The 19,864-nt window shown below is 33.7% G+C and overlaps 1 protein-coding gene across 1 annotated transcript; it reads left to right on the top strand.

Annotated features, from left to right (window-relative positions):
* Nucleotides 1–3,870: 3,870 nt before the first annotated feature.
* LOC139515106 (uncharacterized) lies at nucleotides 3,871–18,796 on the top strand. Its single transcript, XM_071304667.1, has 7 exons — nucleotides 3,871–4,103; nucleotides 10,041–10,205; nucleotides 11,306–11,480; nucleotides 14,140–14,422; nucleotides 15,217–15,324; nucleotides 16,131–16,379; nucleotides 18,468–18,796. Exons 1-7 carry the CDS (start codon nucleotides 3,947–3,949, stop codon nucleotides 18,783–18,785), a joined length of 1,455 nt encoding a protein of 484 aa, XP_071160768.1. The 5' UTR covers nucleotides 3,871–3,946; the 3' UTR covers nucleotides 18,786–18,796.
* Nucleotides 18,797–19,864: the final 1,068 nt, after the last annotated feature.

Here is a 19,864-nt window from a genome sequence, read left to right on the forward strand (position 1 = left end):
TCGCTGTTTAATTTTAATATCAGGATGTGTTGTTTAGAGTTCTAAAAAAGCTTCTGTTTGTGTTTCATTTAATACATGTATCATGTGGCTTGACTAAATGTGTGGTCCTAATCTTACGCGTTTTATGACTTTCTTGTGTCCGGTAGGTCGAGATATTGATGGAGAAAGCCAAAAGTCATAAACCGTTTTCTTTTCATCTTTAGACATTGCGTCAGATCTAGTTTTTCTTAAAGTATACGTCCAACTTGATTTTTCAGTTTGTAGAACACGCGTTCTCGACTTTTGACCTTTTGCCAAAGTTTTTGCGGGTAGTCCTAAATTTCTGGCTACTTTTAGTTTCATTCTATTTTTTTGTACTTCGTTTCCATTTACAACTGAGGTTATAATAGATATCGTTTTTCGCGCATTGTCGCTTCTTTGTCCTTTTGAATGGTCTAGTGCAATTTTCATATCTTTAATGATTGATGAACCCCTATCGGACATTTCTCTCTGTTCTTTAGATGTTTATATTTGATGTTTCTGTAAAGTAACGACAGTTAGTGATATACTTGCACGTTTTATATGGATATAGGAAAATATCAAAGCTGCACGTTTTGTTGGGGTTCTTGGCAAAGTGTCCTTAATTTTTTTTCCAATGACCTGCATTTTGACATTTTAGTATTAAAATAATTGTCAAGTTCCTCCTTTGAATAAGTCCTGACTAGCTCCTCCCAGCGTTTTTCCCTATGCTTTCTTACATACTGTTTGTTTTTTTTTGCTATATTTTACTCTGTTTATGCCTTTGTTTTCATATGATAAGCGCCTTAGGGTTGAGACTAACATTTTTTTTCTTTTTTTTCGCCGACTAACATTATACTCATTTTTATGTTTTAGTTTTGAATTATATTTCTGTTGTTTACGCTTCTCGATTTTATTTTGTCTTACATCATAATATTCTTTCACTTTTAGTTTGAAAACTTGGTATTCGTTGACCCTGTACACTCATATCTTCCTAAAACAAAAAAGACAAGGTTTCTATTACTTCGGTTCTAAAAGCAACTATCTAATGATATTTTTTTCATTACTTGCTCTTTACATGTTTTAGAATAAAAGTTGAATTTTCCGTGGCAGATGTATTAGACGGACTTGTATTCCATACGATAAGATTGTTACGATATTTGCAAATATTATCTAAGTGTACATGCATGTAATAGTTGCCACTGAACTTACCACAAACAACAATTAAATGAGTAAATATGTAACGATAGTATTCCGATAGTAAAACTTTAATTAGTGAAAATACTTATCGTTTTTATGACGCACGCGAATTTTGATTTCAAAATGAACTCTGCATGGTATTGTAATATTTTTTTTTGGAAAATATCAGATCGGAAATGTTCCTGTTTAATCATTAAAAGTGTTACGGGTCCATGAAGAACGGATATTTTTTCCAAGCGTCTTTTGTTCAAGCTCATGTAACGTCGCGAACTTTCGTTATATCTCGGTTAGAAACTGCGGTTGTCTTTTTCACTGATACTTTATATATCGTTAATCTAATGCGATGTCAGAAGAAGAACTTTAAGCAGGTTAACAACGGAACAACAGAAACACCGAACGGCAACAAAAATAAACGTTAGCATACATAGAAACGAACTATTTGATAACAACTGCCATATTCCAAAATTGGTAGAGGAAATTTTAAGCAAATATAATGGGTTGAACCAGGTTTTATGGTTAGCCCAACCTCTCGCTTAAATGGCAATGTTAAAAATATATCGCTAAAATGGCAATATTACGTGACAGGAATACAGTAAAACCAAACGCAAAACACTCAGCACTGAAAAATGCATAACTACATAATATAATTGTACATAAACACATGTATTACCAATAGAATGACATCAGCCACCTTCCTTTAACGATAGTATACATTTGTAGGACACCACAAATAGTGACGGATTTTGTGACGTTTGTATAATCTTGAAATTCATAAAGTTATATGGAACAAGATGAAAAGAGTCATAATTATTTTCACAATTCGAGTCCAAATAATTATCATGATTATGACGGTATGGAAAGACTATTTCAAATGCTGTGACGATGTGATCATTATTTAGACTAACACAATACTTTATCCACTGAAAATGGAAACCACTTTAACATATACTGGAAAATAAGTCATATGTGAATACAAAATACAGAATTCAAACCACAAACGAAAAGACACAACACAACACACCATCCAATCGAATCCACAAACAAAAACACAACAACCAAACACATGATTGCTGGATGTATAAACACTGAGACGTATCGAATAGCAATGCAAATTTACACTCTGCAAATCAGTCTCACGTGGGAATATGTCTCGTTCGGCACTCAGCTGACACAGGACATAAAGTCAAACCACAATCTCATTCAACAAAGATAAGTCATGTCTCAGTTATTAATACAACAGAACGGACGTGCTCGGTCAGCTCCTATTTACCCGCTATCTACGATGTTGGTTTACTCTATGGTCGGGTTGTTGTCTCTTTGGCACATTCCCCATTTCCATTCTCAATTTTATTACTGATGGATGGCTCAACGACTTGCAGCTTTCGATGACAAATACCAATCTGCACATACAGTTTACATTCTTGCTTGTTTAAACACCCACGCTAGCATTATGGATTGGCGATTGCTATGCCGACTTCTGTATCCTAGATGATAGATAATAAACCGCCATTTTACTGTCTAACGACTTTGGTCCTGATTAAGCTTTCTGTTATCGTTAATAGTATGTCCGAGACTCATCGACCAGTTCTCCGTCATAGATGTTAGCGGGCTGCACAGCTGACCAACCTGGCCCTGAATGAAAGCAGCCGTTGTGAACGAAGTGAACTAACCAAATTGGTCAACAAACCAAAAGATTGTACCAAAAACCAAAATGGCGGCCGTCATTTTACAACTCATCATCATTAAGCAACAAAATATTGTATCACTCAACAAACGCCTTCGAGCACTGAGCCGAGCGTGCAAGGACTTACCAGCAAGTCAATGTCGTTAAACCCCACCAGTTAGTGAGACGTGTTAAAAATGTCAGTTTAGACCCAAAACACAAAAGTATAGATTAACCAATTTGTAGTGGTGCAATCAAATTTACGGTGTGTCATTTTTAATACTTCCTCCTCATATTAACTAAGTTGGAGCAGTTTCAGCGTTAGGAGCACACTATTGTTTATGAAGTCCGATTTTTATTATTCATCTATTTCAAAATATCTGAATAAAATTAATTATTACATACAGATTCCTACACTGCAAAAAGTGTATTACGATATTTCTCCTCTCGAGACAGTTAAATTTTATTATTTAAAACACGAGGCTTGCCGAGCTTTTTAAATAATTAAACTTTAACTGTCGAGTTATAGTGTCGGAATATGTTTCTCTGATGATTATTATCATTCTTTTTCAAAGATTTTCAGTTTCAGAAACTTGTGTTCTTTATATGCGACATCATCAGGCAAGGTCGCCTTTTTTCATGACGTCACAATAGGAAAATTCAGAAGAAAACAAAACATTTTGACGCTATAATAAAATTTCGACTAATCATTTGCGAGAAACAAAAATTTCACTAGCGAGGAGAAATATTTATCTCACACCGGTCAGGAAATGTGAAAATAGCACAAAAATTAAAGAATAGTATATAATATGCTGTGAAAAACGATCATATGCTTCGAGAATTCTGTATTTCGATAAAAAGGATATCCAATCATGTCATGCAGGTAGACCATGACATATGAATGTTGATTCTTTTATACACATTATAGGAAAACCCTTCGCGATGGGAAATCAGCATCTGTTAATAGGTTCGGAAGAACCTTGTCAAGGTCATTTATTGGATTATTATTTCCGAAACATATTGATAAGTAACGTCATAGAGCGTACTCGTGTTTAGTTTGTGTATGTAAGCAAAGCTTCAAGAATTATGATAACCTTGTATTTAGCAACTATACTTGTTCTAAATGCACATTTGTGTTCAACTTTATCTGTAGAAATAGTAAAAGCAAATTGTAGGGACCCGGAAGCTGCTATTGTTTTCATTCCCGCAAAGGATATACATGGAGACAGGTACATACCTTTAGGTAAGGTCAAATAACAATATAAATTGCATATATACGACTCTCTCTGACATTTGAATAGAGGGCCAAGGTACGACATAATATGTCTAACTAAGACAAGTATATTATAATTCTACAAATGATGAACTTTATAGGAGAAACTAACAGATTTTTACGGAATTGATAACTGTTTTTGAATTACGATCTTTATCATATCTCCAAGTTAATGCAATATTTTAGAACTTCCATTTCATATCATGATTTCGAATTCTTTGATCATGTTTGGATCATGAATTGATAACTGTTTTTGAATTACGATCTTTATCATATCTACAAGTTAATGCAATATTTCAGAACTTCCATTTCTTATCATGATTTCGAATTCTTTGATCATGTTGATAGGGGTTTGTTGCTCACAAAGAAGTTATTAAACAATGAGTCTCAAACTGTGCGGTTGAATTCATCACTTGGAAAATTTTACGGACGCCATCCATCACGAGTAATTGTTACAGAATAATTGTGTTCTTAGATGGTAATAGATATGTTCCAATTGTAATCACATTCTTGTCCCTTTTCCTCTCTAATGTGAACTGCCAAATAAGACTTATCACCAGTGTATACTTACATGAACAACATGACGGGAGCCATATATTTGGCAGGATCTGCTTCCTCTTTAAAAACCGGAGATCAACCCTGGTTTTGGTGAATATCGTGTTGATTACAGCATCGCAATATGTTACGTTGTTTAACAACACGTCATGTTTATTGATCAAGCATATTTGAAAAAATGCTCTCCAAAAAGACAAATGCCATATTACAACGCATCAGCTTTTCAAGTGAAAACTATTTTTGAACATAACTGAATTCATAGAGGAAGGACAGACGCCCTTAAATCGGTAGACGTAGCCGGGTACTTGTACATCCCAACAGCAAAAAAGTAAAACCAAAAACATACTGAACTCCGAGGAAAATTATAAAAGGAAAAACCTTAATCAAATAGCAAAACCAAAAGCTCAAACACATCAAACGAATTGATAACAACCGTCATATTTCTGACTTGGTACAGGAATTTTCTAGTGTAGAAAATGGTGGGTCAAACCTGGTTTTATAGCATGGTAAAGTCGCATAAAATTCCATTGTAATGACAACGATTAGTGAACAAACCAACCTAATATAATAGGTATAAATGTAAAAAATATGGCTATAGCAGTTAACATTGTTTTATTATCTTAATCACTATAAAAACAAACAAATACATAAACAAACATTTCCTATGGGATAAAACACAATGACAGGATGTATAAGTACAGAGTCACGTCATTGGCACAAAGAAACACTAGGCACATAGACACAGCATAGTAGCAATAATGGAAGACAAGAATACAAAAATTATATAGAACAATCAAATGACGGCATGTATAGGTACAGAGACACGTCAAATAAATACCACCAAACAAACAGTAAAACTAATATTCATGGCGATACTTAAAAGAATACTATAACAAGTTATTGAGATAATAAACAACGTCAGTACCAAGAACCTATACTTCAAGACCATCGTGTATTCATTTTGATATTGATACGGAATATATACCAACAAGGTCTGGGTACCTTCCCATGAACTTTAGTTTTAGAAAAAGGACGAGAGGTTCTTTGACATACCCTGGTTCATCAACTTTCTGCTCAGACAAAGTCTAAGTAGTTGCTGCATGCTCTTGAATACCGAATAGTTGGGAAATGTATATCCCATATGCAGTTAAAGTTGGTATGTTGCTACTAAGGTTGGGGAAATTGATAATTTAAAAATTGAAATCGTCTCGTTTGTCATTGCTTCTGGTACTGAGAGGACCGTGTATATCAAATATGAGGTATAAGTCCAAACATGAGACAGAGGAAGTCGTATCTGTTTTTCTTTAATTTCTAGTTCTGGTGGATATATTGATGGAACTCAATCAGAAAATTTTGGATTTTAAATGGATAAAAAAACATTATCAAAATATCTGAAAATGAAATTAAATGATCTTCTTGTATTTGACAAGGGTCTGCAGGAACTCCGATTCATATGAAAAAAAGAAGAGGTCGGCACGCACAGATGCAAATGTTTCAACAATGCCGACAATTTGTTGAAAACGTATACCTCTAAATTAAACAAACATGTTGTCAATAAGAAACTCCAGGATACTGATCACTTGTTCCTCTGTGTATCATGTTTAACCTAGGGATGGCAACGAGTACTCGAGTACTCGGGTACTCGCTCGGAAGACCGAGTACTCGAGTACAGTTTTAGTACTCGGATACTCGTTTGCTTTTTATACATCTTGAAATAGTTCTCTTCACATTTCCACTCAATTTTAGTTCTGTTGAAATTTCTCCTTCGTAATACTCAATAAAATAAATTAATAACATAAATATGTTTATCCTGAGGATACTATCTGTTATAGTAGTACCAACAAGTCCTTTCCTTTCGAGGGAATATTTTCATGTGCACTCCTTGTAACAAAAAAATAGAGAATTTAACAGTCTTTCGTCTGAAATTGTTGACCAGATCATATTTTTAAACGAACACAAAAAATCAAAGTAACCTGCGGGGAACCCTACACAACTGATTGAGACATTTTTAACGGTGTTTGTACACGGATCAACACTTTCATGGATTAATAATTAACTCATCACAAGCCGTAAAAACTTACCTTTGTTTGTTAATCAAGACTTCTGATTGGTATGAGATGTATATTTAAATTAATTTAATTACTCTTTTTTTAAATGTTAACTATAATTTTTTAATTTACAATTTAGAGATATGCGAAAGTATGAGAGCGACATTCAACCACAAAAGTTGAAAATAAACTAACAACGTCATGGCTAAAGGAAAAAAAGAAAATCAGACAAACGATAGTGCTATTATGATAGGTTATTTGTAAAAACGGCAGTCGTTTATTTATTGTTTCATTGACACAAAAAACAGAGGAGCAAGCTATGTTTGTAGTACGTTTGTATTTCGTCAATGTGTTTATGAAAGGTAATAACAAAAGCACTGCATCCCACCTAAAATCTAACAAACTTTTCAATAGTCGTTTAAGATTCATCCGAGTACTTGCGAGTACTCGAGTATTATGACCGAGTATCCGAGTATTAAATTTCAGATCTTTTGACATCCCTACTATTAACAAAACATGCCGTATGGTATCCCAAAGTAATGAATATAAAGCGTATGCTATCATTTTTATGTTGAAAAGCTTTGCAGATTATTTCTTCAAGACGATTTTCAATTTCACATAAATAAAACATGGGGAATGGTGGTATACAGGGTAAAAAAATCAAAAGTTTTGATAGAACTAATTTCATCAGAAGATCGAGATTTAGAATTATCCAGAAGTTCTTTAGAGTTTTTTTTTTAAGAATCCACACATGGTTAAAACCACTACGCGAGTAAACAGTTTCACAGTATTTCTGAAGACCCTCTTTCACTGTGGACAAAATTTTTGTCAATATAATATAGACAATTCTTTTGTCGAACATGCAATTGAGCCGGCAATGCACCGTTGTTTGTACGGCATTTTGTGAGGCTTAGGTATACAATACATACAAGGCAAGTCCTCCCATTTGTTGTTCAATGGAATCTCGTGGTAGAACGATTTACATACAAATACAATATTATTTGAAGCTTTGTCTGTAGGATCAACATACTGGACGTTAAGATATGATATTTTCAGCCTTTTCGTCTCTAAAAAGACAGTAAGTACAGATCTGAGAGTACTCGCAGTTACTAACAGCTAGTTCAAAGCAAATAACAAAAATTCATGCATCGAAGACTAAATTATCAACATTCAATGTTTTAAGTTTAAGGTGTCAGACCACCAATTAAAAATCCCTATTGTTCAACCAAATTTTGAAACTTTCACAGCTTTCTAAATATTTTACCTTAAGTGTAACTTCATAGAAACCAGGTATATCCTTCATTGTACATGTATCAGCTTTCTACATGCCAATTTTCATCATACCTTTAAAGCCTTCTAACAAAATAACTGACCTTCAAACAGAGGAACTCCAAAGAAAAAACCTGGTTTTCTGGAAATCTAAAATTTGTATACTATGGAGCGCATTAATCCTCATTTTTTAATGCAAACTCACAGACAAGTAAATTTTGGCTCAAAATGATCTAGATATATTTCTCTTTCACCAAAAGTTTCATTTCTGCAAAGGAGTAGGTTCACTAAGACCCCTTTTTGGCCCCAAAATATAGCAGTTTAAGAAAATTGTGAAAATGTAATCTTTAAGCTAGATTTTGGAAAGTAAAATGCTTCTGCTACATAAATATGAGCTGTTCTTGACGATACAATGCACAAATATCGCGTTTTAGCATCATTAAGTCATGCTAAATTACTGAAATCTTAAAAATTTTACCATTTTGGTCATTTTTTAGACGGTTTCTGTCTAAAATGAAAGTGGCCGCATTCGTGTTCATTCATAATATTGAAATGTAAGTTGTATTTGATGATAATACAAAACATATATAAAGGTTGAGGATGAACGCGGATGCGACCACATTCATTTTTGACCAAAACCATCTGAAAAGTGACGTTTTTTTGCATATTTGATAGATTTTTCATATTTAAGCTAGAATCAGAGCGTTTTTATTGACTAAATCAGTTAAAATCTTTCACATAAACTAATCGAATCAATTGAAATAGACACTTAAGTGTTTAAAAAGTGTCCAAAAACTTTCGTTAGATGAACTTGAAATTTGAGGCCAAAATCGGCCCTTACCGGACCTACTCCTTTGTTGGTTAGTTTAAGTAAACAAGGACATCAAATGCACTATTTTGTGTCAGAGTAGGGCTACTTTTACATTACGTTCTAAATTGGAGGGAGTAATTGGTGGTCTGACACCTAAAAGACGTCATAAACAGTCAGAGAAAACATGGTGACCTTATGCAATTCCAAGATACAGGTATCGACAGATTGTATAGCCATCAATATGCATATGTATATAACAACAATATTAAATTTGGTTTTAGTTTACTGATAACAAACTTAATATACAAATAAAAACAATATTCAAAGATACGATTACAGTGTTCAATATGTACAAAGCTTAATGTCGTGGTAGTTTAGGGGATCATCAATCATATTTAAAACGTAGTAAACTTTTTTTTATTGTGAGGTTAACTTAATAAAGAATTAAATGAAAATTTACAATTTTGACCCCCTTCACTAAAAATGGTCTTAAGATAGTGTCAAATGGCATAGTGTCCCTGAAAATATATTTTGTCTCATATAAATTTAATTCCTTTCTTCGTCACTTAAAATGAGGGACACAACTGATTAAACAAGAATCTCCCAATACTTACCGAGAAACAGTAAGATTTTCCATATAGAATGAAATTCAAAACAGTGTGGCTGTGGCCATTGATTGACACATTAAATTCATCCATTGACTGGGACAATTTACGTGAACGTTTGTCTGTAATGACCACTGTTCACGACGTACCTACGATAGACATTTAAACTGTGGGGTCGCCAAAGGTTTCTTAACGCCTTTAATTATAAAATAATTCAAAAAATTAATCAGGAATAGCCTTCATGTTTTGATTTAAATCAAAACATCGTGTTATTTCTGATTAATTTTTCGAATTACTTTATTAAGGTGTTGAGAACCTTTGGTGATCCCATAGTTTAAGTGTCTTTAAAAAGTACATAGTGAGAAGATGTCGTTACATACAAACGTTCACCTAAATTGTCCCAGTCAATGGATGAATTTAATGTGTCAATCAATGGCCACAGCCACACTGTTTTGAATTTCATTCTAGTTTTTGTAATGGAATGTTTGGTTATCTATGGTTTATTTTCTTTTCCGTTTAAAAAAAATTTCTTTTGCATGTTCTTGGTCTATTTAGAACGAAAGCAAGATAAACGAGCAACTGCTAGGTTTTTTAATTACAAATGATTTAAAATTTGCAGCTGAGGAGATCATACGACGAAGTGATTTGAAAATATGGGTTGCCATATTTGATGAACAGCCATTTCTTGCCGACATGCCATTGGCATTTCTATCGGCATTTACACATTTAAAAACTCATGGATACAAAGGAATGTCGACTTTCCTAGCTGGACATGGAAATGGAGGTAAGAGTATATATACATTATAGTTTGACCAAATGAATTTTTCTACAACTTTTGCTTTTTACAAAAAAATATATGTTAGGTATTAAAGACTATCTATTTTTAGATCCATGCCCACCAACCCCGTCCCCTCCTATAATAATGTATAATGCTGTAAAACGTGTGATATGTAAGAAATATATAGGATAATAACAGCCTTACAGCCGATTTCAAAGAGTATGTAGCTAAAGGTAATATCTTTGGTTAGCTTGCTTGCTAGCTAAACCGTGAAGTCATGGTTTGTTATCATACTATCCTCCTTTATGAAATCGGCTGTAAAACAATATAAATATTTACTTTGTTTGATAGCAGATAGAATAAAGCAGGAGATTATATTCTCTTTTACTTGGTTCTTTTGTCATCAATGTAAAAATACCATTGTACATGTATTTCCTTGCCTATATCTTGCAAGCCAATTTAAATTTTCCCCTGCCATACTTATTTGTTTGTGAAATATTGTGGTTCAACGTACAGTTAAATAAAATATCAATGTTAAAACCTTTCCCATATTTTTTTTCATTATTGATAATTCCTGAAATCATCTTATGGAATTAGTAAAATAATTAGTAAAATGTACAGTGATTATGTAAAATCACTGGTCATTTTCAGTGATTATATTTAATCACTAATGAGTTTAGTGATTCTACATAATCCCTGATTTTTCCCTGAAAAATCAGGGATACTACATAATATGACCACAATACACTTCTATAAATGTTTTATCCGGATTAACTGTATTGCTCAAATTTAATTAGATTTGTTATATAAATATTATCCATTTTCTTTTCAAATATTCTAAATTCCTTTTCTTAATAATTGAAAGTGCATAGATCAATTCATATTCCAAAATTTATCGCAGTTCTTCACAGACTAAGCTTATCAACTGTCTGACCGGCATTTATTCGTGTTTAATATATCCCCGAGTAATATATGGTGATTCATTTGTACTTCTACACCCACTTTAATTTTTGAATATCCAGAACTTTTCAAGTGAAACACACTAAAAAGAACCTGATAATTTCAGCTAATTCTATAGTTTCTACTAACAATTGTTTATTTTGAAGGTCTAGTAGCTGCTCGTTTTGGAACTTTTTCGAGTCACCTTCTTGGAGGAGTTTTGTTGTATTCTTCATATCTACCGGGTGGAAGTCTTCTTTATAAATATCCGACACCTGTTTTGACCATTAGCGGAGATCTGGACGGATTAACGAGAGTTACAAAAATTGTCGACATCTTCGAGTGAGTTTTCATTAACAATAATCATTGATCATAATTAAACATGCGTAACTGGTTATGGTTTCTTTATTGAACTGAACTAGTAGAACCAGAGCATGTAACATTTAATACCTAGTATGTACAAAATGATTTGAAATATGACTTTTGAAGATGTTCGATGAATGGTCTATATGCCAACTCCCGTATTGACCTGTGATACAATTTCCATTTTGTGAGTTGTTTCCCTTCTTAGAGACAAACAATTTTATTGACAGCGATGAGCTAGAGAAAAAAAAGCAAATCTATCTCTTACAGTACTGAAAGTGACGTTAAATGCCAATCAATCCATTACTCTTCTACTTCTACCATTTTGCGGCCACCATCAACAAACTGATTATTTTAAACTGACCATTTCCAGCCTGGAAAGGGTCACATACTGTGCATGCATACACCAAGGTTGATCTGACTAGGTTTTTGTATGCAGTTTCCTTAATAGTGGTGTTACTGATATTAAGGTTTCGTTTCAGAAATCCAATTGTCTTGTTTGCTTTGTTACAGATGTTTCTGATGTGTTCGTTCCATTTCAAGGCTGAGCTAATGGTACAACCAAGATATTTGGCAGATTTAACAGGCTCCAGTGTGTGTCCATGCAATTTGTACTCTCTAACTATAGGTTTGCGTTTTCTTGTGATTGTTAGTACATTGCATTTATCAGGATGAAAGGTCATTTTCCATTTTTTTCCCCAGATTGCAAGCTTGTTGATGTCCTCTTGTAGGTACAAACTGTCTGCGTTTGATGCAATGGTCAGGTAAACTATGGTGTCATCTGCAAAGAGTCTAACCCTTGAGCGAATACCTTCTGGTATGTCATTTATGTAGAAGAGGAACAAACTGGGTCCAAGTACAGAGCCTTGTGGGACGCCTGATTCTACATTGATTGTGTCAGATTTTCCCCCTTCTACAACTACCACTTGTTTCCTGTCAGAAAGGAAATTATGTATCCATTTGTTGGCTTTACCTCTGATGACATAGTGATCCAGTTTGTGTATTAGTAAACTGTGACCTACTTTATCAAACGCCTTTGAAAAATCCATAATTAGGCAGTCTGTTTGTTTCCCTGCATCCGTGGTTATGGTGATGTCATTTATGAAGTCTATCAGTTGTGTTTCGCAGGATACATGGATAGTCCTCTCCTGGATCCATGTTGTAATGGATAAAGTATATCATATTTGTCAGCATGGGTCATATTGTGGCTAATTGTTGCAATGTGTTCCATGATTTTACAGCAGATGCAGGTAAGTGAGACTGGACGGTAGTTTATTGCATCAAACCGTTTTCCCTTCTTAAATATTGGACTTACGTTTGCTCTTTTCCAAATATCTTGTAGGTCACCTGTTTCATAGGACCGACTGAAGATAGTTGTTAATATTGGCGCAATATCTGATGAAAGTTCTTTTAGTACTCTTGATGTTATAGAGTCTGGTCCAGCAGCCTTATATGGGTTTAGATTTGATAATAATTTTTTTATGCCATTTTCAGTGATGTTTAAGTCCGGTATTGTAGGGTATTGTTGATCTGCCATGTTGTAGCGGTCTTTAAATTCAATGCATGTTCGTAAAATTTATTTTATCTGAAAAAGCTGATTTAAACTGCTTATTTAAGATATTTGCCTTTTCAACTGGGTCTGGCTGGATGGAGTAGCCCATTGCTTCGTAAAGGTGGTATTTGATTTCCATCTGATCTTTTGTGTTTGATAAATGTCCAGAAACGTTTCATACAGTTTGTTTTTTTGTCGTTACTTGGATCTGGTGTTATAATGTCCTCTATGTATTTCCAGTATGCCCGTCTGATTTCTCTCTGCACCAGTCTTTTTAGTTCCTTGTATTTGCTGTTGTGCTTTGGATCAGCTGATTTCTTTTTTTCTCTTGTAGTTTTTGTCCCGTTTTCGAATTAACATTGAGATATCAATAGTTATTTTTCATTGCACATTTATTAAAGCGCATACATATCATTTTCATTCTTTGTTTAAAAATAAGCAGATGATTGCCAATGAAACAAATATCGCACAGAGTTTAGATGACGTGGATGTTGGTAATATAGGTCACTAAACGGCTTTTAAAAGATAGGAACACCTAAAACTTGTACTAGTAGTACCTTATAAAAGTCACCAACATGAAACACATAGTCAGCATCAAATGTTGTCCAATATAGCAAAGGTAAATTACGTGTATTAAATAAAAATTCTATGGACAAGTTAAAACAAATTTTCAATACGTTGGAATGTAGCTTTTTAGCGTATTTGGTATTTCTATATTATACCACGTAATTCAAAGACTTGATCATCATAACCAGTTGTGATATACAAAATCGAATTATGTATTTTATTCAAAGTAATGAAAAAAAAGTGATAGACTGTAGAACGAATGGGATGTTATTGGCACCAAACTGAATAACTGTCCTAAACCATCAAACTCGTTGACGGTTGTCTTCATTTTTTTATCTCAATGTATTGCCTAGATTGTATGTTTCTTTATCTACATAACTAATTTCCGCAAGTGTTCTAACTTGGACAGTTCAGACATCAAATCCTCCCAAAACTACGGGTATTTTGAAATGCTATATTTACCGGTATACTTTTATTTCACAACGAGCAGAAGTAAATTAAACCAAATTCTTTATTTAGAGAGTTACAGGCAGATATTGCACAAAACCCGACACAAAAGTACAAAACTCCGGTAATTGTGATGGAAGGTGTAAACTTCGGACAATTTGCATTCGGCAAACTACCATGGTGGTACGCTGAACACGATTTAACACCAGAGGTGTCACACTTAGATGCCTATCACACTATAGCTGACTACACGAGCGCATTCATGGTATCTGCACGAAACGCCTTAATGACTAACGTGACAGCAGCTCATGCTTTTCTGGATCGGGGGTACTCCAATACTCAGTTTTTACTGCAGGTAAGTTTGGTATTATATATTTCTATCATTTAATTAGCAAAAAAATATTAAATAAAATAAACGTCAAGTTGAAGCTTGTTTATTTGTTCTATGTTTGACTACATGTTTTTCATGATGGTTACTATTGTATTGTTGTTGGAAAATAAAAAAAAGTAAAGCAAATGATGAAATAATTTACAGTTCTGTAATTTTCAATCTTTTTATTTCTTTTATACCTTACATTTAGTCCCCGAATTTATTAAGATATATTACATGGTGGAGGACCCGGACATCGACCTCGAGTTTTTGTTCTTTTATTAATTTAGTGTTGGTGGGGATCTGTTCTGGTCTCTGTTCGATTTCAAGTTCCCAACTCTCCTAAGAGAGGAATTTCTGCTTGTGACATGAATACGAGATATTTAGGGGGGGGGGGGGTAAATTTGGTTAGTCGTTTATTTGACAACTTTGTACTATCCAGCTGTTAAATTAATGTAACATTATTATTACGTGTACAGTTTCTTGAAGATTCATGCAGAAAATGCTGAAGTTACTTTTAGGTGACACGTCACATTGATAAGATTATCATAAAATGTTTTATCAAAAATAGCAAACTTCATGATAAATTCATACTGGACTAAATCAACCAACGCTGGGAAAGAATGTTAAATAACTGTCATATTCCTAACTTGGCACAGACATTTCAAGAAGAAAATAGTGGGTACCTGGTTTACGTAGCAAAAGCCATTACAGATCATTACGTAATATGATTACTGCCCTATACAGATAAAACAAGTGAATGTTTATCTTTGTTTCAGCCTCTTTCACAGGTGAAGGCTTTAGACCAGAACATAGAGTTAGTATCTCACTGGACAACTACTGCTCAACAGCTTATTGTTAATTTGCTCAATTCCACATCAGTTGAGGTATACTAGTACTAAATATATATATTTTTTTATTTTGTTCTGGCTGTCTACTTTATAATTTTCAGATTTCAGTGATATATTTATTTTCATTTGGTACTAGACATTAAATGTTTACAAAAAGATCACGATATACATAGTGATTATTTCATATGGCGTGTAAGAAAATATTGTCATATAGTAAAACAAGATTGACAAGTCAGGAACCTGTGATTCAGTGTTATTGTTGGTTATTGTTTGTTATATTTTGTTTTCTTCAATTGTTTTGTCTTAAATCAGTCCGTTTGGTTATTTCGTTTGAATTGTTCTACATTTTGTAATGTTGGCATAATCTATAGCTGACTATACGAAATAAGTGTTGATCATTGTTGAAGGTCATTATTGTGACCTATAGTTGCTTAAATCTACGTCATGTTGGTTCTAGGTGTTAGTTACATCTCACTTGCAATCATGCAAAATCTTATATTATATTGGGAGATATTATATTATATTTGCGACGTCGGTAGAATATGGGCGCATCCATTGCTGAATATAAAAAAGAAGATGTGATATGATTGCCAATGAGACAACTGTCCACAAGAGACTAAAATGAAACAGACATTAACAACTATAGATCACTGTACGGCCTTCAACAATGAGCAAACCCCATACCGCATAGTCAGCTATTAAAGGCCCCGATATGACAATGTAAAACAATTCAACGGAGAAAACTAAGGCCATTATTTGTAGTTATGTGTATTGTCTCATTAGTAATCACACCGTATCTCCTTTTTATAGTAAAATAATAGTTTATTACTTTTTATATCTAGTTTGTAAATCATGAAACTGGTTCTGAAAATGCTGGAAAGGAAAAACAACCAAATCCATCGAGTCTGACAGACGATTTACAGATTGTTAGCTCAACATCAATAATGTTTGATAAAAGAAGGAAAGATAGCTCAGTGTATCCACAGAGTCCAGTGCAACTAAAAGCAACAATGACCAGTCAAGAAGTAGTGAGGAAGATGATAGGAACAAACCAGTTTGGAGATCCTGCATCATGCCAAGATATTAATCAGGTTCATTTGTATTACTTAAGTAAAATCGTGTAACTGGAACGGCAATTCAGGGGACTACGTTGATCCATTTTGAATTTGAATGAACAACCGATTTGTACATGTTGATAAATAACGAGCTTTAAAAGGAGAATATTTACACATGTTACCCGGTTGTCAAAAGAAACGATCGTGCCACTTAAAATCCTTCTGACACTAGTTTGTATATTCGACGGAAAATAATGCTTTTTACAGCTTATTTTGATTTAATCCTACAATTTTTTTTTCTATGTGTAAAACATAAACATTTAAGAATACATAAAATAAATTCATTTATTTGTTGTTAAATTTGAAGGATCGTATATAAAGAATAATAAATGGCAAAATCCGTATCGGATGCTGTATGACCACGAGAAACTAATATCAGTCCCGAGGACCGAAGGTCCCGAGGGCTGATATTGTTCGAGTGGTGATACAGCATTCGATACGGATTTTTACCATGTATTGATCTGTTTATCATATATTTAACAAATGTAAGCGGACAACCGTTTGATTCTGTGGTGGAAGCCTGGCAGATTTTTAGAAGTAAATAACTGTCTTATCACACATAAAATTATAGATGTTCTGAACATATGTTCCAGACTTGTCCACACCTGTGTATTGATTTGTAATTGTCTAACATGTGATGCTGGAGACGCTACTGTTTAACATAATAATGTATAATTTGTCCAAATGTTACCACTTAATGTGGGAAAATCATTAGATTCTAAGGTGTGGTCTGGCAAATTTTAGATTAAAATGAATAATCTTGTCTTATCACACATGAAAAATAAATATTCTGGCCGTATATACATTTTTGTAATCATCTATAAAGTTATCAATCATAAACAGAAAATCCAGAAAGAAGTATTATCAGTTGTTGTTTTGAGAGATATACAGTAAACGTCCCACTCTCGTTTTCACCTAAACAAATATAACTTCGTTCATGAAATCTAAGAAAATGACTCGCTAATTTTATCCTTTTGGATAATGAAACTTCTCTTTAGGATGACAATTGATGTATAAACCATTTATAAATATATGGGAGGACCCACTTTGTAATGATATTTCGTATTCTAATGCAACATCGCTTGTAACATTCAGTTTTTTTGGATAACTTCATAAATGTTCATGGCATCAATTGACAATTGATGCTATGGAAATGTACGTGCAAGCGCAGACGACTTATGGTCGATTTTAAATGAATGATTTGAGGTTGTTTACTGTTAGTTTCATTAGAATGGAGATAACACTATTGTATGTTTAGCTCCGACGGCATCAATTGGTGATGTGAAGGTCGCAAATACCCGTTTACTGGCTCCGCTAACGCGTCGCCAGTAAATTTAATTTGCCGCAGGAGCTTAAAATACAACACCATTATCTCTTAAATCTGTATCATAACGGGGTGAAAAGTTGATGCTGAGGGGTGGCAAAGGGGGCAGATTAGAAGTCAATTATAGATTGATAAGAAAAATAAATATTCTGGCCCAGGCCGCGGACCCAGAGGCGCCTTAAATGTTTGATATAAATATCCTGACATCAGCAAATTTGCTAACTCATCTCTCCCTCCCAACCCTCTCACAACAAAGATGGTCGTCTAACATACTGCTGCTAAGCCCTCTTTCTGACTATTATTTGATGTGGGTACATTTCGGATCATGCCAGGAAATACGGCAACTGGACGTCAAGGTATGTCCAAACTTGACGTCATTTAATAAATATATTTCAATTGGATAACAACCGAGGAGTTCCGGAAATAATCACGAGATGTATCAAAAGGGGTGCGATACGTGTAATGCGATACGGGTTTATCTTTGAGATATGGAGTATGCGATACATGGTAGATGATACAGACTGGAGTAAAACAACTCTATTAGATTCAAAAATTAGATACAAAATTCCTGTATTTCGTACTAAATATATTATAAATGACTATATCAGTAATATTTCGGCATGCAGATAGTTTTTTTTTTATCTTGTGATATAACAATCGACTTTACGGGTATCTCATAACGCTGATACAGTAGATATTTCAAAATTACTTCCACTATTTTCAAATTGTATTTATTTTAGGATGCATTTACGCTAGCATTTTCGAAATCATCGAGGACTGCACAATCAAGATATCAAGCAAAGGGACGACCAATAAAGTTTCTTAAAGATGTAAACGTGTCTTCAAAAAACCATTGGAATCGAGCTTACTTACATTTGACGTATAACACTACGGGACTTTTTGTGGGAGCAACTCGATTCCACACAACCGAAACCAACCCAGACAGCAGTATATCTGGACAAGATGACTGTACTTTATTATCACCATACAGAGTAATGGAATGGATATATATTGATGCATTAAAGAATTCAAAGCCACAACGCAATAAAAGCCTTTGACAGGATAACTAGTTGAGTGTTGTTATGGTTTGAATATTGCATTTCAATAACGGGACAAAGCGATGAATAAATTAAACAATTTGGAATGGTGCTTATTTTTAAATCTTATGTTACGCTTTTATTTATCAAATCATAGGTGTTTATGATGTTAAATCTTTGAGACTGTTTTACTGGAATAATATAGGAAAAGTCCTAACTTCATATCAGTATATATTTACTTTCTGAATGTTAAAAAAAACACGAAACATCAAAGTGTTTCCATTCTTGACATAGGTTAACTATTTACACTGGAAAAAATCAAGATAAAAGAGCACCGCTTTTATTACTGTTCTTCATTTCATAGTCACAGTGTAGTCGTCAACCTCGATAAAATAAGCTCTCACCTCATTGCAAATTCAAGACAGACCGAGTACCGGTGTTTTCGGATTTATTTATATATGTAAAATACAGTTTCTCCATAAAAAAATAAGTAACTAGTATGGTTGAATTTCTCATTGACATTGGCCCTTTGCCATTTGAATTTAGTAATTGAATTTTCTTCCTGCAGGTTGTCAGCATGCCTATGAGAACCAACTGTGTACCTTTTCTGGTCGCCCTTTTTTTAATTTTTTTTTTTAATTTTCGTATGAGTTGTAATTCCTTCAGACACTAATAAAAACAAGAGAATCAAAGAAACAGATTAATTTATTTGACTTACACGTATATTGATAATATTCTTTCCAATAACAATTCAAGCTTTACTGATTGGTACCCATGAATATATCCTGAACTAGAGATCTAAATAAACTACAGATACAGCTTCTTCCACTTCATTTCTAGACATCTACTCAGAATTGGACACAAGCGGTCGTATCAGTACATGATTATATGACAAACAAGACGATATTCAAGAGATCGGAGCTGTTACTTAAACTTCGTAAGATCTCTAAGGCGTCTGAGCAAAATATTAATAATGAGCCAGAGTTTTGTAAAAAGTTCTTATTCTCAAAAAGGTTCATCTGAAAGTTCAAGACTCTGATTGATTCATATTCAGTGTTTACTTCAAAAATTCTCATTCCACTATTGGGTATCTTTTGGTA

The sequence above is a fragment of the Mytilus edulis genome, chromosome 3, assembly GCF_963676685.1.
Source record: "Mytilus edulis chromosome 3, xbMytEdul2.2, whole genome shotgun sequence".
In the NCBI taxonomy this organism is placed as follows: Eukaryota; Metazoa; Mollusca; class Bivalvia; order Mytilida; family Mytilidae; genus Mytilus; species Mytilus edulis.